Source organism: Calliphora vicina, chromosome 5 (assembly GCF_958450345.1).
Source record: "Calliphora vicina chromosome 5, idCalVici1.1, whole genome shotgun sequence".
Taxonomy (NCBI): Eukaryota; Metazoa; Arthropoda; class Insecta; order Diptera; family Calliphoridae; genus Calliphora; species Calliphora vicina.
In genome coordinates, this window is record NC_088784.1 from 108275986 (window position 1) to 108303349 (window position 27364).

General features: G+C 29.2%; 1 protein-coding gene across 4 annotated transcripts in view; it reads left to right on the forward strand.

Moving 5' to 3' along the window:
• Positions 1-9875: 9875 nt before the first annotated feature.
• Positions 9876-27364, forward strand: part of Ih (hyperpolarization activated cyclic nucleotide gated potassium channel Ih) — an 81567-nt gene continuing 64078 nt past the window's right edge. For all 4 annotated transcript variants that reach the window (XM_065514431.1, XM_065514429.1, XM_065514430.1 and 1 more), the window contains exon 1: positions 9876-10013. In XM_065514431.1, the coding sequence (XP_065370503.1) occupies positions 9943-10013 (71 nt within the window). In that variant the 5' untranslated portion in view covers positions 9876-9942. The remainder of the gene's footprint in view (positions 10014-27364) is intronic.

The following is a 27364-nucleotide window of genomic DNA, read 5'->3' on the forward strand; positions in this document are numbered from 1 at the left end:
ATTAGGTTTCTAAAACAAAATATGTGGTACTAAATAATAAGTTAGATCATTTACTATCCTGACATATACACTTTTACTTTCATACACTCATGTTAACACACTCACGCATCATTAAATTTAATTATAACTTTTATTGCTGTCTATTTTCTTGCTCTCTGATGCTGCCTCGTCTACATAATCTTGTAAAATAGTATTGCAAACATACGAGTGGAAAACAAAAACAAATTTATATACAAATACATACATACATATAATATATGTATGTACATTTGTATAAATACATATATGAATATAAATTAGTACATAACATTCAAATTTTGCACGAGTATGAGTTATTCTTCATTCATTTTTCCTATTTTTTTTTTCTTTCTTTCTAAATTGTTTAGGCCTATGTACGTATGTATAAGTATATAAGTACTAGGTATATGTAATATATTAACGTATGTGCATATTTAAATGTTGTTAAAAAAGGCAAAAAAATAAAAAATTAAAGAAAACAGAAACATTTAGAAAAGCTTTAAAACGTTTAGAGTGTAAAATGAATTGTGACCATGTTTTTCTCTTTTAATATAATTATGTATACATATGTATTGTATATAAAGTATGTGGGCATTTCCACAGTGAAGTTCACCGAAAATAAAAATGTTAATAAAACAAATTAATTTTTCTAACATTATATTAAAAGAATTTCTAAATCTTTTTTCAAATCTTTTTTCTTTTTTTCTGGCTCTTAGTTAATTTTAATGACATTTTCTCTTTAGTATTTATCATGATACAACAATATAAGGTACACTCAGTAGAAAATAAATTCTCAATTATACAATTCTTGTAAAATCAAACAAAAGAAAATATGAAAAAATATGAAAAAATAAATATTGAAAACTCTCCCTAGTGATTCTACCTTCTACAATTATTGTATCATGGTATTTATAATATTATAAAATCTCTCTATCAACAATAAATTATTGCAAGCAAATTAAAAAAGACAAAACAAAGCTCGATTAACGATAATTTTTTCATTTGATTTAGTTAATGTTGCAATGTCGCGTTCTGGTACTGAAATAATCGTTTGTTATCAGTACTACGACATCGTTCTAATAAAGTGGTTGCAAATTTTAATTCAAATAAAAATTTAATAAATTATAATAAATAAACTTTTTAAACATTTTATTATGATTTTCAAATTCTGTCGAGTTCGGGATCGTAAGTGTATCTGGCATAAATCAAGATCATGACAACAGCTTGCAAGCATAAAAACGTTAAAATTTTATTCTGCTCTCTATTCATTTAGGAGTTATATGCAGGAACCATAAATAACGGTTATTCAGAAATTTTTAAATCAAAAACTCTCTATGTTAGAGTCAATGGAGACATATATTCTTATATACCAATATATTCGTATTGACGTGCTCTTTCAGAATCTATTGAGAATCTATAACTCCTCAAATGAGTTTATTTTCCGACGGAAAAAATAAAACTCCTCAAATGTGATTTTTTATGACGGCTATTTAAGACTATTTTTTTAAGAGTTTCATGCGAACTTTGATTTGTACGTTAAATAATAACGGTTTTAGATGAATTTTTATTTTTAAAGTCACAAAATAACTTTTTTGATATCATTGAAAATCATTATATATAACACTATGCGACAAAAAAAAAATACCTGTAGTGATAAAATTTTTCTGGAAGGTGCTGTCGAGTATAACAAGAATCTGTCTTTGAATTTGAAATTTGGGTAAAAAACCGGGTTTTCATACCTTTAAGCACTTATAAGCCATTAAGCTGATTCTCAACCAATTTTAATTTTTTAAACGGATTTAAAAAGATGAAACTGTGGCCTTTATAATGGTATATATGTATATTCTTTAAGTATTTTGACAAAATTTGTGTGCATTTCTTCAGCAAACATATGTATTTTTGTTTTTATTTTTTCACCATTTTCCAACTTTGAAGAAGATTTTACATAGTATTTTATAAAGGAACCATACTATTTATGCATTGATTTAAAAAATAAATTTATTTATTCGTAAACCGCAATATTGCTTTTAAAAATCCATTGGAAATTGACAAAGTTATTAGCTATTAAGCAATATCTGAACTTTTGTAATTTTTTTAATTTAACGTTTTGCTTATCAATTATTTGTCACTTAAAAACTGTAGATATAAAAAGTTTATAATTGTACAAAAACAGTGTGATAACCGTTTGAAAATGTGTGATAAACGTAATAAAGATTTTGGAGGTGTTTTGCAAATTTCATAAATATATTCTTATTGTACTCGATAAAGCCTATCAGAAAAATAGTATGTATTACTTTCCAGGTATTTCTACTTTACTTTTTTTGTGTCGCATAGTGTAATATGTACTTAACCCTCTAATGATCAAGCATACCCAAGGCACTCATCGCAAAAATGCCAATAAATGCAAATATAACTGATTTTTCAATTCAAAAACTCATGTAACAGTTGCTAAAAAATGTACTTAAATTATTTTGAAAAGCTTTCAAAGTTTTTGAAATTAAATATCAGTTATATTTGTATTTTTTTGCATTTTGCAATGAGTGCCTTAATTAATTAATGAATTATGTGAATAATGTATAAAATAATATAATAAATATAAAGCATTTGGTAGTTTATGATATTTTAAGTTGAATTTATTTACTTGACTAATCGGTATAAGAACCATGATGGAACAATATGTAACGTTATGAATGTCGCGTGACAAATCATACTAATGGTTGTAAAACAATGCAAACATTTCGACAAACTAAATCTCAATTGATAGCTACATTATTCCAATAATTATGTTCCAATTCGCTGATTTTTTGCATCTAGAGACAGAAGAAAACTAGTTATATTTTTGGTCACGTTCGGGATACCATGTTCATTGGTATTATGTATATTCGAAACAACTAATCGACGACACCTATTTTTGGCTACAAAAATGCTATCGAAAAATGTAAATAAGAAAAATGCGTTCGTATGCCACGTTCGGGACTGTGGAAATACCCATGTATATTAGACTGCTGCCAAAAAAATGGGTAGACAAAAATTTAGTCTTTCACTGCCGCAGTCAAAGGGTAAAATGTTTAAATTGTTGTGGTTTTACAATAAAATAGATACTTCTATTTAGGTGAAGATACTCACCGTAATTCGTTTCCACCCATAATATTTAGGAGCAATATAAAGATGTTATATACTACACTAATAAAGCGAAAGTCATTCAGTACAATTTATATACTATTGTAACATTTTCGATGTACATACATACAATTGTATATAGTATGTATGTAAGTGTTTTTATTATATACAAAATAATATGGATGTGTGCCAATGTTCGTACCCACCTACATAAATACAAACACTTGTAATTGTGTACTCACTTGTACTTTGTCCTTTTAGCACCTTTTATTCTGTTGTACACATGTGTCGTATGTTGTATGTTCGAGTAGCATGAGCACTAGTGCTGGACCAGAATTAAAAGTAAAGTCAATATTAGTTTATTTAATAATGTCACTTGTATGATATATAATAAAAAAAATCACTTAATTTTAAAATAGAACTCAAAATTTCTAAATAGAGTCAACTCAAAATGTTTCAATTTTCACTTTTTGCAAGAAGTCGATGTACAGTGGTCATATCTACCCACTTTAAAAATCTTACATCATTTTCTCTACTCTTTCGCCAAAAAATGTAGTTGTATCCACCTTCAACTTTCATTGTAATGTATTAAGGTATATAAGATTCGGCTCTACCGAATATTTGGGAACACTTTGTCCAGTTTTACCCAGTACGTTACAGTCGAGTTTAAGTTTTGAATTTGCTACTTATTTAATGTCGAGAGGAGTGGTAATAAGGTCCCAAAATATTTAAAGCGATCACAATTTTCTGTTTCTGATCTTATACGAAGGAAAAATCTAGTTTATAGATACGAGATATTCGCATAAATGAAATCAAAGTGTAGGAAATTGTGTCTTCTTTTCAAAAATGTATAAAATTTGTAATAGTTAAACAATTCATGAAAAACTTCTAGCAGAAATACAGGCAAAAATTCTTCATTCATGCTATAAAATATTTAATTAAGTATAAATGTTTTTAATAAAAAAAATTTGAGTCTTTTTAGTGAAAATCCAAGTTTAAAAAATTATATTTTTTAAACTTTCGTCAATATTTACTATAACAAAGGAGGGGCGAAAAATGTATCGCTTCATTTTTATGTAGTACATTTTAAATTTACTACAAAAATAGGTCTAGTTTGAGGCACTCTGGTCCTCGTAGTAACAATGACTTTTAATTTATAATATTTCCTATAAAGTTAACTAAATGTAAATTACATTTTTTTTTAATTTCTCGAATAAAAAAGTAATTGTAAAATTTTGCCAAAAAAGTTGCATAAATAAAGTTCTTTTTAAATTTTTAATTTTAAATTCACATAAAATATGACTCAGTACCGATTTGTAGCTAATAAACCAAAAGATATTCCAATTTAATTTTGCCCCCCGATATTCTATTAGGTGAAAATTTAAAAAGAATTTCTTTCCACTTTCATTTTTTTTTATGTCACGTTTTTAATTTGAATATAAAACCAAATTAAATTATTGATGCAAATTGCCAGGAGGCGTATGATTATTATTAAAAATAAAGTTACGTATACGTTATGTGCTGCATACATTTTGAGATATTTACATTTATTGTAACAAACATTATATAAAAATCGCATTAAAACACACACACACACACAAAAATCACTAAATATACATTATTTAAAGGAATAACAATGAGAAAAAAGAAACTTAAAAGGCAACCTCCCAACATTTACAAATTTCATTAAATATCCACCCACACACTCTCCAAGGCATTCAAAAAGAAACAAACCAAACAACAAACAAACGAACGAACAAACGTGTTCGTAGTTCTATTTGATTTGTTTTAAAACATTGTTTCCTGATTTTTTACAGTTTGCCTCTTATATTTGCTCTCAGCAAAAAAACACGAACAGGCACACACTCATTCATTTACATATATTTGTATAAATACGAAGTTCTCATTCACTAGCAAACACTCACTTACTCGTGCTCTCTTTTGAACACTTTACATGAATACATACATGCATATGTAGATAGGTAGGTATGTAAGTATGTAAAACTAAAAGCTTTCTCCAGATTGTCTGATTATAATAATATTTGTAAAATGGCATTTACATGCATACATATATAAACACATACATACATATATAATAACGTAAATCCCGTTATCCTTTACCTTAGGCAATGGCAAACAAATTATAAATTAAGAGTAAACTAACCAAAAAATCAACATAAGATAAAATAAACAAATGCTTTACACACACACCTAACAACAAATACTCAATATGTACAAACAAATCAACCTGCAATCATATAAAAAAGCTAACAAAAACATAATTGAGTCAATATACAAAATATGTATGTACATAAGGGTGGCACTTATTTTCCATAATTTTGGATTTTCTATGCAAAAAACTAAATGATGGTTCATACACTTCAAGTTTACTTGAGCAAGTCTTGAGTTTCCAATCTCTCTCTTCTATAAACTCAAGACTTTCTCAAGTAAACTTGACATGTGTGAACCAGCACTATGTGCAGAAAATTTAAACAAAATAGGATAACGTTTAGAGGTTATACATATATTTTATGTAAAGTTTCGAGTCCATATTAGCTTCACCGTTACCTTTTAACCGTTTTGAATCGGTAGCCAACAATGAAAAAATCCAAATAAATATTTTAAATGTACGTAGTATTTCATTTACCCATAAAAAATTTAAACTATAAAAATTTCCTGACAAGAGACAACCAAAGAATAACAAGAAGGGAAGCCTCTCAATTTTTCTACAACAACAACTTCTCTCTCTTCTCACATACAAGTAGTATGTGAATTCAACACACTTGAGAGAGAGATTTGACTTCAAAACTTTTTCTTGAAAATTGCAATAAATTTGCAATTCTAACACACTTTTTCACAGACACATAATATTCTTTTATTTTTTTCCACACATATAAACCATTAAAATAACCGAAACATGTATATTTCGCACTAACGAAAAATATTTTTTTTTAATTATTTTGACTTTTAATTTTTGGGTGTTGAAATTAAAACTGAAAAAAACACAATTGTAAAATTTAGTATTAAAAATTAATAAAATATTCAAATAGATTTAATTTTTGCAGAAATTATGGAATAAAAAGCTGAAAAATCTAATTATATAATCTTTTCAGTTCAAATATACATTAAATAATTTGAAAATTGTTTGAATTTTTTAAATTTAATTGTAGTACAATTTTGTTATAATTTTTAAGGTCGCTTTTTTACAACTCTGTGTGTTTGAGGAGTGTGGTGAAAGTGGTTTGAAAACTAATACATATAAACAAAATGTTACCAATACATGCATAGAGTTAGGTTTTTTATGACAACCGACTTAGGTTTTTTTTGACAGCGTTTCACTTCTTGTTATTATTCTTTGGAGACAACCCACTATAAATTGTTATAAAAAAAATCAAAAAATTTCATAAATATCACAAATCTCATGGCAGAATCAACCAGGTACAATTATTAGGGAGAGTTGCCTACAACGTCAAACTCTGGATGTTATCACTTTATGTTTTCATTTGATTTGTGCGCGCTTTTAAAAATTGTTTGCGTTAAACTTTAATTTTTCACATTTTTATTTCGTAAAATTAATTTTTTTAAACCTTTCAAATGGATTTTTTTCAACAAAACTGGAATTAATTTTATTTTTTTACCCCCAGTAACACGAAGTCTGGTTATGTGTTAACTAATAGTTATACTGACAGTTTTCATACAAAAATAATTTTAACCGACAGTATAACTGTTAGTTAACGCCTAACCAAGCTTCGTGTTAATGGGGGTTAGACATTTTATTTTGATATTTTTAATTTTCTTTTGTTTGACATTTTAGGGAATATAACCAAAATCTAAATTCCGCCAATTTCAAACTATTGGGCCAAAAGAACTGCACATCTTTTGAGGCCAAGAACGAATCAAGCCAATATCGGATAATCTGTTCCAAAGTGAAGCGTATCCCAGAAAGAGCGTTCTACTTTGATCGAAACAAATAGTAGTCGGACGGTGAAAGGTCTGGTTTATAAAGCGGGTGAGGCAAAACTTACCAACCACTTCATTCTAAATTGTTTTTAACTGGTATTTCAACATGTGGTCGAGTGTTGTCATGATGAAATATTACGGCCGCATATTATGATCGTTTTTCGGCCAATGCTCGCTTCAAAGATAGAGAACATAGAGCGAATACTAGAAAAAAACTCAAACAAAAAAATTAGTCCAAATAATCACACATACGAGTATTGTTTTTGTTTTCACATAGTTTTTCTTACTAATACATTCTCACCTCTTAGGTTTCTGACAACTGAGTTAGGTCATTGACAGGAGAGTTTCCACTCTATGTCTATTCTCTATGGCTTCAAATGAATCAGTTGCATTCGGTACAAGTTCCCTGTGATGGTCTGGTCAGATTTCAGCAGCTCATAATAGATAGGACCCTTTTGCTCCCACTATAGAGAATTACCTAAGAATTACTTTTTTTTTTAAAAAGTAGTATATAGTAGTATTTCTCCTACTTTTTGAAAACTGTAAAAAAAGTAGTATTTTTACTATTTTTTAGAAGTAGTGGTATTTTTATACTTTTTTTTACAAAAAAAAGTATTATTTCTACTACTTTTTTTAAAAAAGTATTATTTCTACTACTTTTTTTAAAAAAGTAGTATTTCTACTACTTTTTTTAAAAAAGTAGTATTTCTACTACTTTTTTTTAAAAAAGTACTATTTCTACTCCTTTTCTAAAATAGTTGTATTTTTACTCCTTTTTTTAAAAAAAAGTAGTATTTCTACTCTTTTTTTTAAAGTAGTAGCTTTTTTAAAATAGTACTATTTCTACCACTTTTTTAAGAAAATAAAAAATACTACTATTGTAGAAAAGGAGTAGAAACTTTTCTACAATAGTAGTATTTTTACTCCAGTTTTTCAAAAAGTAGTATTTCTACTACTTTTTTTAAAAATAGTAGTATATCTAATTCTTTTTTTAAAAATAGTATTAGTAGTTCTACTACTTTTTAATAAAGTACCATATATACTACTTTTTTAAAAAAAGGAGTGAAAATACTACTTTTTTAAAAAAGTTGTAGAAATACTACTATTTTTAAAAAGTAGTAGAAATACTACTATTTTTAAAAAGTAGTAGAACTACAACTTTTTTTTAAAAAAGCAGTGGAAATACTACCCTTTTTAAAAAAAAGGAGTACAAATACTACTTTAAAAAAAAGTAGTAGAAATAGATTTAATGATATAAATTTAGTATTTCTGCTCCTTTTTTAAAAAAAATGTCTATTCCTTTTTTAAAAACAGTAGTATTTTAAATTGGATTTTTATCAACTTTTAATTTGTTTTTATTATTTTTGATCCAAATCTCGAAACCAAGTTTAGTTACCGATTCGAAACAGTTAAAAGGTAACGGTAATGCTAATTTGGATTATTCCGGTAACACTAGCTTGGCAGTAAAGGACATTTTGGTATGACTTAAATAGTCAATAAAGCTCAGAAAAATTCAAAATCAGATGATATAGGTTTTGACATTTGAAATGATCTATATTTCAGTAAAATCAATTATTAAAATAAAAAAAATTCCATTTTCATATTGTTAAATTATTTACAGAAAAGCTTTAACGGTACTATTATATCGGTAACAATATTTTAGCGGTAAGAGTAACTGAAGTTATTTCCGTAACGGTAGCTTAGCGATAACTTTACTCGAAACTTCAAATAGATATGCAACCCCTAAACTTTAGCTGATTTAGCATTTGACGGAGAACTATTTGAGACCTTAGGAGCATCGAAAATTTAAAAACTGCAAAATAAGGACCACCTTAACGTACATTGGTTTGGGTTGGCTGCAACTAAACTGAAACTTTATTTAATTTTAAATAATACCAACATACATATGTATTTAACCTAAGTCCTTCATTATTTTTATAATTTTTGCATATTTGTTCCAAAGGAACCAAACGCAAATAGGTCTTGAATATGACAAATAAAATTTTTCTGAATTTTTTTTAATTTTTTCGTATTTTCTTAAAATCAAATAAACTTTAAGTTTCGTTGGCAACATTTTCAAGTTTTTTTTTGGCTCCATACAAATGGCTACAGCCTAATAGACAAAATTCAGCAGCTGTAGTACATTAAGTTTAACCCAAAAAATACAAATTATAACATAATCTCTAACATAAAAACATCTAAATACAATAATAACAATAACAATAATAATACATAATTTAGTTAAAATCCCATCTTGTGCCCACCTAAGAATAATAATGAAATTTAAAAACACTAATTTCATTTGAAAACAAAGGAAACTAAAGAACATAAATAATCGAAAGCAATATAATTTAAAACAATATCAATAAAATATTTCCAAAACAAGAAAAACTTAAACAAAATAAATATAAATATAAAAACAAATACATAATTTAATTACTTAATGATTTCCAAAAGTTTCGCAAACAAACTCACTCACTCACAACAAAAATGCTGTTAAATTTAATTACTCGTTAAAATGTTCATAAATAATAATAAAAATAATAAAATATAAATTTAAAATGAGAAAAAATTAATGTTAATTGATTTTTAAACAAAAAGTTGCGTTTCTTTTTCTTCTTCTACGTTTGTTCTGTTTTTGAACTCAAACATTTTTGCATTTTTATGGTGTTTTAAATAAAATTATTAAATAAAACAAAAGTAAAATTATGTTTATTTTTAACAATAATAAAAACAAGAACAATAATACTAATTCCAATAACATTAATAATAAATACATGATAAACATTGTGCTGTCATAGCGGAAGGAGCGTAAATGTTTTTATTAATTAACGTCATAGTAAAATGCACGTTAAACCAACCACCCAACGAAGAGTAAGTGGACCTGGAGCATTTGGAACATACACCGACCAATGGTATGTTAAACATTTCTAAAACATTTTATATATCATTATTATACATATTGTGCCATTTAAATGTTGATTTATTTTGTATTATAAACATACATTAAAAAAAACATATATTTTATACATATTTAATTTTTATTTTTATTTGTAAACAACACCACCAATTTTTTGATATATTTGTTTAAAATTAGGAAATAACCAGGAAAGATTAACAACTGTCAAAAACTGAATTATATATGTATATTCTATTCTCAACAAAATGAGAGTAAAATATATGAGGTTTACGGCTTTACACCAGACCAGAAGAGTGCTAAAGTCAACGGGACCTTTAGAACGGGTATAATAGGATGGTAATTATATTGGAATCGATTTTCGATGCCTCAAAAATCTAAAATTGTTCTCCGGCATGTAAGAACCAAATGCTGAAAATTTTAGCAAGGTCCGATAATGTTTAGATCATAGAATACCACTAGATAGGTAACTGAGAGCCAAAAACCTATGTCTGTTGTCAACAAATTAATTCATGCGAATGTATTGACATGTAATTTGTTACTGTGTCGTCCGTATCTGTGAAAAGAAAGTAATTTTGTTTAAATTTATTCATTTGCATCCTTTCACCTTCCCTTCTATGGTTTAGATCATAGGGAAGAACTAGAGGCGCAATTGAGAGTAAAATATATTAAAAATATTTACTCTCTCCCAAATGAAATTTTCCAATCTTTCTAACAACATATGGATTCGGCGCCAGAAGAACTGCTCATCTTTTGAGGACAAGAACGAACCAAGCTAATATTGGATAAGTGAAGCGTTCTGAATCGATCGAAACAAATACTAGTAGGCCGGTGCAAGGTCTAGATTGTAAGGCGGTTGCGCCAAATCTCCCCATCCACTTCATTCTAAATAGTTTTTAACATGTATTTCAACATGTGGCCGAGTATTGTCATGATGCAATATTACGGTTTCATGTCTGGTCGCATTTTGGCCAATGCTCGCTTCCAACGAATCAGTTGGTGCTCGGCACAGATTCCCTGTGATGGTCTGGCCAGATTTCAACAGCTCATTATAGATAGCACCCTTTTGCTTCCACCAAATACAGAGAATTGCCTAAGCGCCATGGATATTTGGCTTTGGTGTCGATTCGGCTGGTTGGTCGAGCTTCACATACGATCTCTTACGCTTACGGGTTATCGTAATGAATCCATTTTATAGCTTTCAAGTATCATTTCGTACATGCAAAAACAAACTTTTTTGTTTACACTATAATGTACAATAACAAAGTGAGAATAAATGACAGATATGTACCCTTCAAAATGACACCCAATAGTTATGGTCCTGTCTATACCTGATAAATTTTTATCATGATAAAAGTCAACATGTTTGTCAAGATAAAAAATTAACAAGTATAGTTTCCATTTGTTAGTGTTATTGCTGTTATAACAAACTTGTTAGTGCTTTTGCTCAGACATCTTTGTCTTGACAAGAAATGTCATTAATTGTTATGATAAATATTTGTCAAGTATAGACAGGGGGTTACAAATACATTTCATGTAAAAAGTCTTGCAATAGGGACTTCCGTTCTTTGACAGTTGATAGCGGCCTTATTTTTGAAGCAATATCTGTCGAATTGGCTGTCATTTATTCAGTTTTTGTTTTATTGCCAAATCATGGACGGATATAGCGTTCTGCAATACGTGCAATTTATAAAATTGTTTTATCAAAATGGGTGTTCAGTTCAGGCAGCGATCCACGCACTTTGCCCAATTTTACAGTGAGGCCCATTTATTCATGAATGGTTACGTCAACAAATAAAATTGTCGAATTTGGGACTCCCGGAAAAATGACAGTTTGGATTTTGGGCTGCCGGCTCATTTTCAAAATATCATATTCTAAAAATGAAATTAATACATATTCAATAGTTCAACAAAAAATTGGTGGTGTCCTGAATTCACTACATTTAATCTTTATTTGGTTTATTATTTAATTGCAAATAAAATCCCCCTCTATTTTTTATGTTGCTACTTTTTAAACTTTTCTGGTTCTATTTTTATTTAAGTTATTGATGGATTTATGTTGTTGTAAGGTTGTTTCATTGTTATAAAACCAAAAAAAAGAAAATAATTAATAATAAATACATAAGAAATAAATGTTATATTGTTGTTGTTTAACTCAAAACCCTAATAGTTATTTATTTAATTTATAAATTCATTAATTGTTTATTTCATTTTATTTATATTGTTTTGTTAAAACTTACTTGTTATAGATAAATTAGTATATTTTAGGTGGTATTTTACAAAATAAAAAAAGTGAAATAAACTAAATAAAATAACCTAAAAAATATTGTAACACATGTTGTAAAAGATGTTAACAAAAAACAAAAACTGGCTTCAAAAATGTCATTATGTCATTCATAATGTTGAAAGAAAAATGAAAAGGAAACAGGAGCAGAAACAGAAACACTAACAGAAAATGAGTTGTTTTAGCCAATTTCAACAAGAAAAAGAAAAAAACATAATTGAGCTGGCCTTTTTTTCGTAAATTGCCCATGTGGGACCTTTTCACAAATAGGTTTACATATTTTATTTAACACATTTTATTTCTATTTAGAAACCAAACTATTTTTAGCCATCAGTTAGTTGTGTGTTGTGTGTTGTTTGTACTTAGTTGTGTTATTATTAATATTTAATAATTATTTATTTTTAACCAGCACCTGTCATTATTATTAATGTGTAATAAAGTTAGCGAACAAAAATAGTATTTTAGTATATTTTTACAATTTAAAGAGGATTTATATTTTCTTAAACTAGTTAATATTTATAATTTAGAAAGTTCTTATGTGGAAATAGTATCAGACATAAGAATTAGCACTCTTATGTTGAAATAATAATTGTAATCCAATAGAATCGATATATCCCCGTTTTAACAAGACCACAATCCTCAAAAACTAGAACCCGCCCCCATTCAAATATCCAAATTAGGTCTTGATTCCTATACCTTACCGGTTCCTATTCGGGAGTTGTAAAGAGCGATTCACATCTTATACAAGCCACATTTCCTCTGGTAACTAACATGTTTCTATTTTGCGCCATCTATTGACAGTATACTTCAGATAGTTCCAAGCGCTAATGCAACATATACTGAGTCGATTATGGATGGCAACCGAACTTCAGTTGCGTTGCCAGAAGGCAACTACAAATTTCTGGTTGCCAGTTTGTCAACAGAAATTATAGCTGCCAGTTTCCACCTGTAATACCATTTTGGCAACTGACAGCGCAACTGAAGTTCGGTTTCCATCCATAATCGACCCATTAGATATCCTAGTATTGTAGTATCGGACTACATAACACCGACTTTGGTGTTACATGGGAATTTTTAGGTATTTACACCTGATAGCGACCAGTATTTAGATCAAACATGGTGGCATGAAAATACAGATCAGGTATGGTTTACCAATGATTCAAAACAGGTCAATGGTGACACTGGGGTCGTAATAGTATCTATGCGCAAGAACACAAACAGGCACCCATATAGACCTTCTATCCTGAACAGCTCTTACATATGTCAGAAGACATGGTATACGATTTAAGTCACATATGTGCGGCCAGACTTTAGACAATGATGTCAGTATATACTTCCAAGAATGTTCCTTTCGAGAACAATTTTGCATTCCTCCCTGATCGCCAATATCTGGTAGATGTATTGAGAACTTTAAACCTAATTAATCGCATAAGATACTCCATAGTTCATCATAGAACCATCAGTGTACATTTGTTTTTCAGGGGGAATCTAACATCCCCTCTGGAAGCAATAAGAACTTTAAACATCCTATAGAAGTACCTAAGAGGAGAGTCCTAAGTCTCAAGATATTTGCGTTTCCTACGTTCTAAACATCCAGCATATAATCCAACATATGAATATAGATCTCTGTTAAAGTCCACCAAGGTAGAGATCCATAATTCACCAGCTTGATGTTCACGCCCTATGAATGAGAAAACTGATTCATTTTAGCAAACGAATTTATTTCCAAACACTAGTGTAACCGTGATCCCAATGCAAGCAAATCTTAGTTTAAAGCAAACTACTTTTCTGAAAATATTTTTTGATATAAAACAAATTTTTAGTTGTTTTTTTTCAATTTCCCTTTTCTGATTATTGAGTTTTTTCCTTCTCCTGTAAAGTAACTAAAAGTTGAGATACGACCTTTCTATATTAAGCCATCGGTATGTAGATCGTAATAATACGTCCAATATTGACTTAAGGATCTCTAGTTTTTGTAAATGAACTGTACGGAATTCAGAGATTTGCTTGCATTGGGATCACGGTTACACTAGTGTTTGGAAATAAATTCGTTTGCTAAAATGAAAAACCAAAAAATATGCATTCCACTTTAAATGAGTTAGGGGTTTTTTAAACAATTTTTTAAATGAGTTAGGGTTTTTTTATAATTATTGTAAATCTGTTATTCGCCAACATAGGAAACTGATTTTTTAAGGGAGGTCTATTTGAGTTCTGTCTACCAGAATATCTAAAAAACCCGATTTTGAAAAAAAACGAGATACGATCTTTCTATATTAAGCCATCGATACACTTGCGACATTTATACAGATGAAACATGTGAGATCGGAATTTGTTGCCAATAGAATGATTCGAATGTATGCATCGATTTTTTCGCGTATAGCAACAGCATAGTTTATAAAGATAATGAATAAAATTATGTAGGTTTTACTGGAGAGAACTCCTAGCCCATTCTCTGTGACCGAGTTGCTGAACATATGTACCTGGAACCATCAAACGAATTTCCCTCCTCTTATCTGAAATGGCAACACTGCTCCTGTCAGTTGACTCCTGTCAAAATTTGACAGGAGTGACATTTAGAAATTGGAAAATAGTGAATTTCTTCAGCTCCTTAAGCATTATATTTTGAGGAAAAAAACTAGTAATAGGTAGTCTTGGTTTTTCGCACCATCAATTTCAATGGTAAAAAAGTGGTTAACTGAATCTCGTTGTGGTCGTACAAGCACGGAAGATGACGAATGTTCTAAACGCCTAGTTGAGGTCTCTACACCCGAAACAATTGAAAAAATGCACGATATGGTTGGCTGATCGTAGATTGAAAGTGTTAGAGATTGTGGAAGCCATAGACATCTCAAATGGCTCAATGGTTTCAATTTTGAATGGTCACATGGGTGAAAGCAAGATGGCTGCCGCGTTTCCATGGCAAAACTCCGTGAATTAGGCTACCAAATGTTCCCTATTCTCCGGATTTAGCCCCGAGTGACTATTTTTGTTTAAAAACTGAAGAAATGGCTCTGCGGAAAGAGATTTGACTACAGCGATGAAATCATCTCACAAAAAATACCTATTTCGATGATCTCAACATATCTTATTTTTTGGAAAGAATAAAAAAAAGTCATGGCATTATTGACCCTGGTACAACAATCATCCATTGTTAAGGAGTGATCACCATTGCCTTGGGGTAATCCACGTCTTACTAGTTAACTCTAGATTTTAACATGTGTAATTTCTTAAAGGCTCTAATCGAGTCCTGGTTTTTTCTTAAATCTTAGCCATTTCTGGGCCGATTTAAAAAGAAATCAAACCAGGATTATATTCGATACATGATGTATCAATCTTGTTTGTAAGTTATTTTTGATACATTGCTATGAAATGAACTGTTATAAACATATATACTTTATGAGGTCGCAAATGAAAAATGTGGAAATTACCACTCATTATTAGAGGTTATAATTAGGTATTATATGTATGTATGTATGTATATTACCTCATCATATGAAATCTTAAGAAACTAATTTACAAAAATAATTATTACTTTAGTTACCCAAATAAGTAAATAGTTTTAATAGTTGTTAGCTAATTAGTTAGTAATAAATATTATTGAAAATTAATATGTATAAATATAAATATAGATGAAATGTGTCCTACTAACAAGACCAACAAGGAAAATCTAACATTAATTGGCTAAAACAACTCAAAGGTATTAATTACTTTTGTGTGGACGTACATTAATACGTATTACGTATGTATGTATAATCGTATCTCGTTAGACTATACAACACCACTAATCCCTTGATTTGTTTTCATTTTATTTTTATATTTTCCTTAAGTTGTTTTTGTTTTGCTTCTAAAATAAGGAAAAAAATACACATATTCTAAAAGAATAATAATAATAAATAGTGTTTTAGTAATTATTTGCTGCTACTTACATATTTGTTGCCATCTACAATATAATCCTGTCAGTCACTCTTCATAAATGTACCTTCCTAGTCCTAAGCTCTCTCACACTCTTAGCAATTAAATTGTTATTGATTTTATTCAAATTGTCAACAGCAAATTATCTGCCTTCTACTTCCCCCGCTCTCTCTAATTTGTATGTTTTCTGTTTTGCAAAACATCAACACCCTGCAGCTGTCAAATTTTAGGCCATTTTCTAACATGTTTTCTTTATTTTACGTTTCACTTTCTTGATTTCTTTTCCCCATTTAATTTTAAGAAAGTTTTTCTTTTTTTGTTAAATTTTTTGTTTTTCAAATACTTGTTTATTATTTTCACAAAAATATTTTATAAAATAATTTAATTTGTTTTACAGAATAAAAGAGACAAAAAATATAAAGAAATAAATAAATAAAAGACAAACAAGCAAACAAACACTTTTGATCCAGTAATCAAAAGAAAATAAAATATAGACGATAAAATATAAAAGAAAAGAGAAAGAAATACTTGCATAATTTAAATAAACTAAAATAGTTGTTTGTGTTGATTGCTAAAGCCTCAAAAGCCTGTATTTTGTAAATGATGGAACTGAAGTTATTGACCTCAACAGCGAAGGTACTACCGCTAAAATAGTCGTACTTAACTTTGATTTTTCCACCTTTTTTTCCTTTATAATATTTTAATAATTAAAAAATAAATACATAAATAAATAACCGTTTAAACAAAACCCTTAATCATTCCCCCCTTTTTAAATAAAATATTTAAACAATTTCAATTTTAATCTTAAACTAATTTGTCCTTAGTAAATTTAACTGCAACACCTGTGTATGCTTCTATCCATTCTTTATATTATTATTTTAATAAATTTTAATTTTCTTCACAGTATTTTTAATAAATAAATAAGAATTGTATTTTCTAACTATGTTCTACTTCTCTGTAATTTGAAAATATCTAAAACTAATTAATTAAAGTAATTAATCTCTCAAATCTATTACAACAATTTTAACAACAATTATAATTATTGAACAAATAATTTATTAAATAACAAACAAATGCTATTGTTTTGCTACACCACCTAAAAAACTAAAACTATTGTAGTTATAATTGAAATTATAATTTTTTGAATATTTTTTTTTCTAATTTCTGTTTTCTAGTTTATTTTTAGTTTTAATTATATTTAAAAATCCTTCAACTGTTTTAAACATATTAGTTAAAATGTAAATGAAGTTAGTAATAATTTTATAATATTTTTTTAAATTTTTTAGAATGAAAAACATTCAAAAATTATTTAAAAACTGAGTGATTTTCATGCAAATTTTAAAAATAAAGTTTCTGAATCAGGCCCTAAGTACTGCAGACTTTAATAAACAAAACAAATCAATGACCTCCAAAATTTTATTAAATTTGAGCCTTAAAGGATTATTTTCAATTTGTCTTTAAAAATAATATAAACCCAGCTATAACTTATATTGCAAAGTAATGAGTTAAAATGCTAATAATAAGTAATCTATTACAAACTGTCTTTCTGATTCTTCATTTATTTTGTAGGAAAATTAATTTAATAAAGAAAATTTATTTTCAATTTGAATTAACAAAAATGTTTATAATGACTTAACTGCTTACCAATCTACTTCTAAGTAATGCAGACGGTATGAAGTTGTCATTGAAAAGTAGGTTGTTCAGTAATTGCAATTCATTACCAAGTTTTAGCTGGAAATATTTTTGTAAAATTTCATCTTATCGAGCCATATTTTTATGAAAAATTTCAAATGTTTAAATATTTGATTTCTGCAGTAAAATTTTAGGGGAAATATTGTGTGTATGACTTAAAAATGCGGGATTTTTTCAATTTTTTAGCTTTAATTTTGCAACATTTGTATTATAAATTTATTCAAAATATTGACCATTGTTAGCTATGGACATTTCCCCTCTTTCTGGCAACATATTATTCACCCCTATCGTGAAAAACAAGTGAAATTTTGTTCCCATGAAATATCCATTTCCCTCGAAGGGAAAATTGCTACCGTGATACTCCCATGAACTTTTCATTCACAATAGTTGATTTTGTTTGTAACAGCTGTTTTTGTTTACAAAATTCCATCGAAAAATTTCACAATATGGGGAATCTTTTGAGGCCAAGAACGAATCAAGCCAATACCGGATACTCTGTTCTGAAGTGAAGCGTATCCCTGAGAAAGCGTTCTACATCGATCGAAACAAATAATAGTCTAACGAAGCACGGTCTGGACTATAGGCAAAACTTCCCAACCACTTATTTCTAAACAGTTTTCAACTGGTATTGCAACATGTGGCGTATCGTTGTCATGTTGGATGTCATGCATTCTGGTCGTTTTTCGGCCAATGCTCGCTTCAAACGAATCAGTAGCTTTTGGTAGAAGCTCCGATTTCAGCCGCTCATAGATAGAACCCTTTTGCTGCCACCAAATCCAGAGCCTTACCTTAACACCAGATCGATAACCCAATCTCTTACGCTTCGGGTTATCGTAACGGATCCATTTTTCAAGTAATGTTTCGGTGCAAAAATGATTTTCTTTTATAATGTTCAAGCATAATTTCGGACATGCAAAATCGTCTTTCAAGGTCTTTTAGCTTCAATACGTATGGTACCCAATTTCCATACTTTTTAATGAATCCTGCTGCTCGTAAATGTTTTGAAATTGCTGCTTGAGTAGCTCCCAAAGATTTTGCAAGCTATTGTTGTGTTTTACAACAATCTTCATGAAGTAATGCCTCCAATTCTTGGTCTTCAAACATTTTTGACTGGCCGGGGCGATCATTCTCTTCCACTTCTAAACCGCACAAACCATCTCTCGCACGTTGAATCTGATGTAACGTATTCACCGTAAGCTTTGGTGAGCAAACGGTGTGCTTCAGCTCCACTTTTTTTCAAATTAAAGAAGTAAAGCAAAACTTCCCGCATATGACGCTAGAAAATAACTAAGTGACAATAAATGAAAGATATGATTCATTAAAAACAAAAACCGCGTTGAAAAGATTAAGTTTGGACCAAGGTACCACACCAAGGTTGTTTAATATGTAGTTGCCCAGGAATTTGTTCCTTTTCACACTCGTTTCCTCTTTTTCCCTATCCTTACAGCTACGACAATGGTCGTTAAAGGGGAGTCCAATATTTGCTGGGTATTCAATCTTCTATGATAATATGTCAATAATGTGTCCAATTTAACGAGAATTAAATGTGACATAAATATGTTTGAGCTGAAATTTTAATCATTTATTTCAAATGCGGTTGAAGGATTTTAATTTGCATATATTTTCATAATAATTAGATATTTTAATTTATATTTTGGCATGTTTTATTATAATTTAGATTATTGTCAAGTTCTTTTGCTAACTTGTTTAAATATAAGCAACAATTATAAATAATATTCAGTTGCTATACATATTAATGTACTTACCATGTATGTATTTGTCACATTAATTGCAATAATTTGTAGCTAGCTGCCTGTTTTTGCACGCACCTCTGGCACTTTCTTTTATAAAAATTTTACCAAGCTGAACCTAATAAATAACTAAATCAGTATAACAAACCAACAAATTGGAAAATTATTCGTAGTTAAAGTTGTGTGTAATTAAAACAAATTTGTTATTAAAACTAAATAACAAAACAGTTTAAATAAATAATAACCAACTCCATTGTTCCATATAAACTGTGTTTTTTTTTATTCTTTTGATATTTTATTGTATTGTGGACTGGTATTTAATTTTAGCATTCTAAAATGTGAAACTGATATTGACGTTTGGTCACTGCTGCTGGGGTTTTATTTTACGGTAGTGAATTTGATTTTTTTTGAATGTTCACGAAAACCACATAATTAACAATTAAAATGTTGAAGTTTTTAATAAAATGTAAAGCATGTATTTACTATTCGTTTTAATAACAAAAAAAATTATAAAATGCATAATTTATTTTTTTATTTAACATAATTGTATGTATTTAATTGAGTTTTTTATATCCTGCACCATCAAAGCGGCAAGGGTATTATACATTTGTGCTGATGTTTGTAACGCCATTCTTCAAAGAATAACTTACTGATTCGATTTAACGATTTCTGTCCGTGCATCTGTCCATGTAAACCTTGTAATCAAACTGACTAAGAGTGATCACAGATTATTGTTTATTTTCCTCTAGGACCTCCTATTAATGATCTACGAGTGATTTTAGATTTTTCATATAAAAATCGATATTTGGTAGGGAATAAGTGATCACAGATTGTTAACGATATATGAGTGATTTTAGATTTTTCATATAAAAATCGATATTTGGTGGGAAATAAGAGTGATCATAGATTTTTGTCCTTTTTCCTCTAGGACGTCTTATTAACGATATATGAGTGATTTTAGATTTTTCATGTAAAAATCGATATTTGGTGGGAAATATGAGTGATCACAGATTATTGCCCTTTTTCCTCTAGGACCTCTTATTATTGATCTACGAGTGATTTTAGATTTTTCATATAAAAGTCGATATTTGATGGGAAATAAGAGTGATCACAGATTATTGCCCTTTTTCCTCTAGGACCTCTTATTATTGATCTACGAGTGATTTTAGATTTTTTATATAAAAATCGATATTTGGTGGGAAATATGAGTGATCACAGATTTTTGTCCTTTTTCCTCTAGGACCTCTTGTTAACGATATATGAGTGATTTTAGATTTTTAATATAAAAATCGATATTTGGTGGGAAATATGAGTGATCACAGATTATTGCCCTTTTTCCTCTAGGACCTCTTATTAACGATATATTAGTGATTTTAAATTTTTCATATAAAAATCGATATTTGGTGGGAAATAAGAGTGATCACAGATTTTTGTGCTTTTTCCTCTAGGACCTCTTATTAACGATATATGAGAGATTTTAAATTTTTCATATAAAAATCGATATTTGGTGGGAAATATGAGTGATCACAGATTATTGCCCTTTTTCCTCTAGGACCTCTTATTATTGATCTACGAGTGATTTTAGATTTTTCATATAAAAGTCGATATTTGATGGGAAATAAGAGTGATCACAGATTATTGCCCTTTTTCCTCTAGGACCTCTTATTATTGATCTACGAGTGATTTTAGATTTTTTATATAAAAATCGATATTTGGTGGGAAATATGAGTGATCACAGATTTTTGTCCTTTTTCCTCTAGGACCTCTTGTTAACGATATATGAGTGATTTTAGATTTTTAATATAAAAATCGATATTTGGTGGGAAATATGAGTGATCACAGATTATTGCCCTTTTTCCTCTAGGACCTCTTATTAACGATATATTAGTGATTTTAAATTTTTCATATAAAAATCGATATTTGGTGGGAAATAAGAGTGATCACAGATTTTTGTGCTTTTTCCTCTAGGACCTCTTATTAACGATATATGCGAGATTTTAAATTTTTCATATAAAAATCGATATTTGGTGGGAAATATGAGTGATCACAGATTATTGCCCTTTTTTCTATAGGACCTCTTATTAACGATATATTAGTGATTTTAGATTTTTAATATAAAAATCGATATTTGGTGGGAAATATGAGTGATCACAGATTATTGCCCTTTTTCCTCTAGGACCTCTTATTAATGATATATGTGTGATTTTAGATTTTTCATATAAAAATCGATATTTGGTGGGAAATATGAGTGATCACAGATTATTGTGCTAGATTTTTAATATAAAAATCGATATTTGGTGGGAAATAAGAGTGATCACAGATTTTTGTGCTTTTTCCTCTAGGACCTCTTATTAACGATATATGAGTGATTTTAGATTTTTTATATATGAATCAATATTTGGTGGGAAATATGAGTGATCACAGATTATTGCCCTTTTTCCTCTAGGACCTCTTATTAATGATATATGAATGATTTTAGATTTTTCATATAAAAATCGATATTTGGTAGGGAATAACAGTGATCATAGATTTTTGTCCTTTTTCCTAGGATCTCTTATTAACGACATATGAGTGATTTTAGATTTTTCATATAAAAATTGATATTTGGTGGGAAATAATAGTGATCACAGATTTTTGTCCTTTTTCCTGTAGGACCTCTTTTTAATGATATATGAGTGATTTTAGATTTTTCATATAAAAATCGATATTTGGTGGGAAATAAGAGTGATCACAGATTTTTGTCCTTTTTCCTCTAGGACCTCTTATTAATGATCACGAGTGATTTTAGATTTTTCGTATAAAAATCGATATTTGGTGGGAAATAAGAGTGATCACAGATTTTTGTCCTTTTTCCTCTAGGACCTCTTGTTAACGATATATGAGTGATTTTAGATTTTTAATATAAAAATCGATATTTGGTGGGAAATAAGAGTGATCACAGATTATTGCCCTTTTTCCTCTAGGACCTCTTATTAATGATATATGAATGATTTTAGATTTTTCATATAAAAATCGATATTTGGTAGGGAATAACAGTGATCATAGATTTTTGTCCTTTTTCCTCTAGGACGTCTTATTAACGATATATGAGTGATTCTAGATTTTTCATATAAAAATCGATATTTGGTGGGAAATAAGAGTGATCACAGATTTTTGTCCTTTTTCCTCTGGACGTCTTATTAACGATATATGAGTGATTTTAGATTTTTCATATAAAAATCGATATTTGGTGGGAAATATGAGTGATCACAGATTTTTGTTCTTTTTCCTCTAGGACCTCTTGTTAACGATATATGAGTGATTTTAGATTTTTCATATAAAAATCGATATTTGGTGGGAAATAAGAGTGATCACAGATTTTTGTCCTTTTTCCTCTAGAACCTCTTATTAACGATATATGAGTGATTTTAGATTTTTCATATAAAAATCGATATTTGTTGGGAAATAAGAGTGATCACAGATTATTGCCCTTTTTTCTCTAGGACCTCTTGTTAACGATATATGAGTGATTTTAGATTTTACATATAAAAATCGATATTTGGTGGGAAATATGAGTGATCACAGTGCTTTTTCCTCTAGGACGTCTTATTAACGATATATGAGTAATTTTAGATTTTTTTATATATAAATCGATATTTGGTGGGAAATATGAGTAAAGATATGAATATTTATGATTTTTTTAATTATAACATTCTAAAGGGTATTATTTAAGTCGTTATAACCCTGCTAAACCAAACTACTTATACAATTTTTGTCTGTATATAAGTGCAATTCATTAATTTTTTTTTTAATTTTTTTTATTATTAATTTGGCCATAACGATAATGAACCTGTAATTCTAATTGATCATAACTTACATTAATAATAAAAGTACAAACACAGCATCCACAACGAGATAAAAAAAAAACTTGTATATTTCACATCATTTTCAATTCAAAGTAATCGGTCATTGTCATTGAGCATATACTTGATTAAGAGATATTGACCTTGACTTGTTAATACCGATTTATTTAACGTATACGACAACGGCGAAGAATATTTATACTCACTCGTATACAACAATAAATGAACAGATAAATAAATAATAGAAAAAAGCTCATATTTTAATTGAACCAAATCTACAGATACAAATACATTTTCAAGATCACTGTGTATGAGGGTAGTAAATAAGTAAGTGAGTGAGTAAGTATGTAAGTAGTATCATCCATCCGAACATATCAACAACCAATTTGTTGGGATAGATCTTAGATGAAGATATAAGTATGACTAAAAAAACAACAAACAAATAAACAATAAAAAACCACTTCTGATCGCTTCCCGTCTGCACTCAACTCAACTACATCTCTATTAAGAATTTTTATTAATTCAAAGAAATGAATGAAAAAAAAAGACACAGTAGCAACAATAACAATTAATTTGTCGACGACAAAAGGAAGAAATAAAAAAATTGTATTTATTTTGTTGTTTGTTTGTATTTTCAAACATAAACATTTAATGAATTTGTTTAACTTCATGCAAATCGTTCGGGCCGGTTCAGTTCAATTCAGTTCGTACGAGTTTAGTAGTGTTTACTGTGTTCACAGGCCAACAATCTTACGTCACAATTTCTTAAATCACATGTATAACAAGTTGGCGATCTCTCTGTAGACGTATGTTTGTACATTTCTCTCTAACTGTGTGTGTTTTAGATCTATCTGGTTAAAATATTTTTCATACATTCCATAAAGAAATATAGGTACATACAGTGAAACCTCTTAAGAGAGACGTGGTTTTTTGTAAAAATAACAAAATTGAATTTCTAATATCTTTGACCATTTTTCGAAGATTTGATAGTTGTCTTACATATGTATGTATGTATGTATATTAAATTGTACTCAAAGTCTGCAAGTACATTTATATAGATATTTATATCTGTATCTACCACAAGTAGATACATGTTTGGTTGCAAATACCTCGTTGTACTCGTGTTTGTTATTAATGTTTTAGTGGATTTTGTTTATAAAAAAATTGACCTATAAACTTTTTTCCTTTTGATACACAAACAATTTCATTTAATTGCACAGATACTGACAGAGCAATGGAATGATACAAAAGTGTAGTGGACATATTTGTTTAAATTTTTATTAAAATCGATACTACAAATTAGTGGGTGCTGCAGATGTTTAAAATTTTCCATTACACTTTGGGATGTCTTGGGGAACTTATCCTAATGCAGTTATTTGTTAATCGATTATAAATTAGTTAAAGGATAAGGAAAGGAAAAACTCTCAGATACAAATGTATCTAAAGCAGTTATCAGCACTTATAGCCACCAGGGGCCGAACACGAGCAACTATTCAGGGGCCAAATTACCGCATTCGATATCGAGTTTGATCGTAATTTTCCTATTTGAGATTATGGAATTCGATAACGAGCAAGAAATTTAGTATACTTTTGTGCTGTTTTTCTATAGCGAACGAGTACTTTGAGTTGAAATTTAACATGTGTTTTGTTATTGTAACAAAAACAAAATACATGTAAAACGTCCACTCAAAGCGCTCACACGCTATAGAAAAACAGCACATTTATCATAATTTCGATATCGATAATTTCTCATTCGATCACGAATGCGGTAATTTGGCCCCAGTTGTACACAACAAGAATGTAAAGGAAACTCATTAAAATTATCAAAAGTGAAACAAATTGAAGATTGTGCATAAAAACCACAATCAAAAAAGTTTGATGTTTTGATACATTAACTAATTTGGCAGGTTCTGTTTGTGCCGATCACTGATCTAAAGCAACATTTTCTTTAAAACATCACCCACCATACGTTAGGCATAGTTAAGAAATATTTAAAGTTTTTATGTGAATTCTAAAATTGTGGTCTCTTATTAGGTTAATATTTTATTGTCAGGGAGGGTTAATATAAAAATCATAGAGAATTATACATAGAGACGAGACACTCCGATTTGTCAAACAAAAATACAAAAAATCATATTTCTGATACAACAACAAAATACATTGACTAGCATGTATTTTGTTGTTGCAAGATATAGGTTTTTGACAACAGACTTAGGTTTTTGACAATTCCGTTTCGTCTCAATGTTACCCTATGATAAACATTTTTTAAATCAAGTTTAACAATAATTTAATAATTTATCATGCCCTTCAATTTGTATTTTTCATTCCGATTGTATTGTGGGATTTTTTCAAATTTTTATTTAACTTTTATTTTGAAACATTTGTATTATATAAATTTATTCAAAGTATTGGCTATTGTTAGCTATGATCTTTTCTCTTTTTTCTGGCGACATTTGGATTTCGAGCCAAAAGAACTGCTCATCTTTTGAGGCCAAGAACGAATCAATCCAATACCGGATACTCTTTTCTAAAATGAAGCGTATTCTAGAGTGAGCGTTGTAGTAGTCGGACGGGGCAAGATCTGGACTGTAAGTCGGTTGCGACAGAACTTCCCAACCACTTCATTATATAGTTTTAACAGGTTTTGCAACATGTGGCCGAATGTTGTCATAATGGAATACATATTCTGGGCGTTTTATTTGCCAATGCTCGCTTCAAACAAATCAGTTGCATCTAGTACAGGTTCCCAGTGATATTCTGGTCAGATTTCAGTAGCTAATACTAGATAGGACCCATTTGCTCCCACCAAATACAGAGAATTACCTTAGCGCCATAGATATTTGGCTTTGGTGTCGATTCGGCTGGTGGGCGGGGCTTCACATCTTCGGGTTATTGTAATGGATACATTTTCCATCACAAGTAATGATTCGATACAACGAGATTCACCCCTAACGCGAATCAATATTTCACATGAAATATGTTCCCTTTTCCCATTTTTCTTTCATAAACTTTGTTCACATGAACATTTTAGATGGAATTTTGTGAACAATAAACAGCTGTTACGAACAAAAAATCAACTATTGTGAATGAAAAGTTCAGGGAATATAACGATAGCAAGTTTCCCATAGAATAACATAGACCCGAATCAGCTGTTTTTAGCAATATGGCGGAAGCAAACAAAAAAAAATTTACGAAAAATTAACAAAAGAAAATGTATAATAAACCACGGTAGATTTAAAAGAGGGACAAACATATAAATGTATCTTTCTATATCTCGTCTCACACACTCATCGATTTTTTACTACATTTTATTTTTTCTCTCGCTCTAAGATCTCCCTTAATGGCGGAATTGAAAAAATGGTAAACAAAACCATACGGTTCGAAATTACTATTTTGACAGCTGTCAATGGTTTCTTATCTGGGTATCTGTGAAGTTTCCCTTCGAGGGAAATGGATATTTCATGGGAACATAAATGTTTTTCACGATAGGGACGATTTTCTTTTATAGGGTTCAAGCATCATTTCGAATATACAAAATAATCTTTCAAGGTCTATTGGCTTCATACCTGCTTTTCGATAAATCCTTGTTGCTTGAGTAGCTCCCAATGATTTTGCAAGCTCTTGTTGAGCACTATAATGTTCAATAACTATGTATGTGAGACAGATATGTACCCCTCAAAATTACATACATATTTTTTACGATCGACCCCACGTATTGGTTCCGTTTGGTTCACTTCAAAAGATTCAATTTACATTTAAAATACTGTTTTTTTTTCCATTATTCCTGGAATTTTTATTTTTCTAATTGTAAATTACATTTTGTAAATCCCAATAAATAAATAAATAAATAAATTCCTTCTCAACTTCT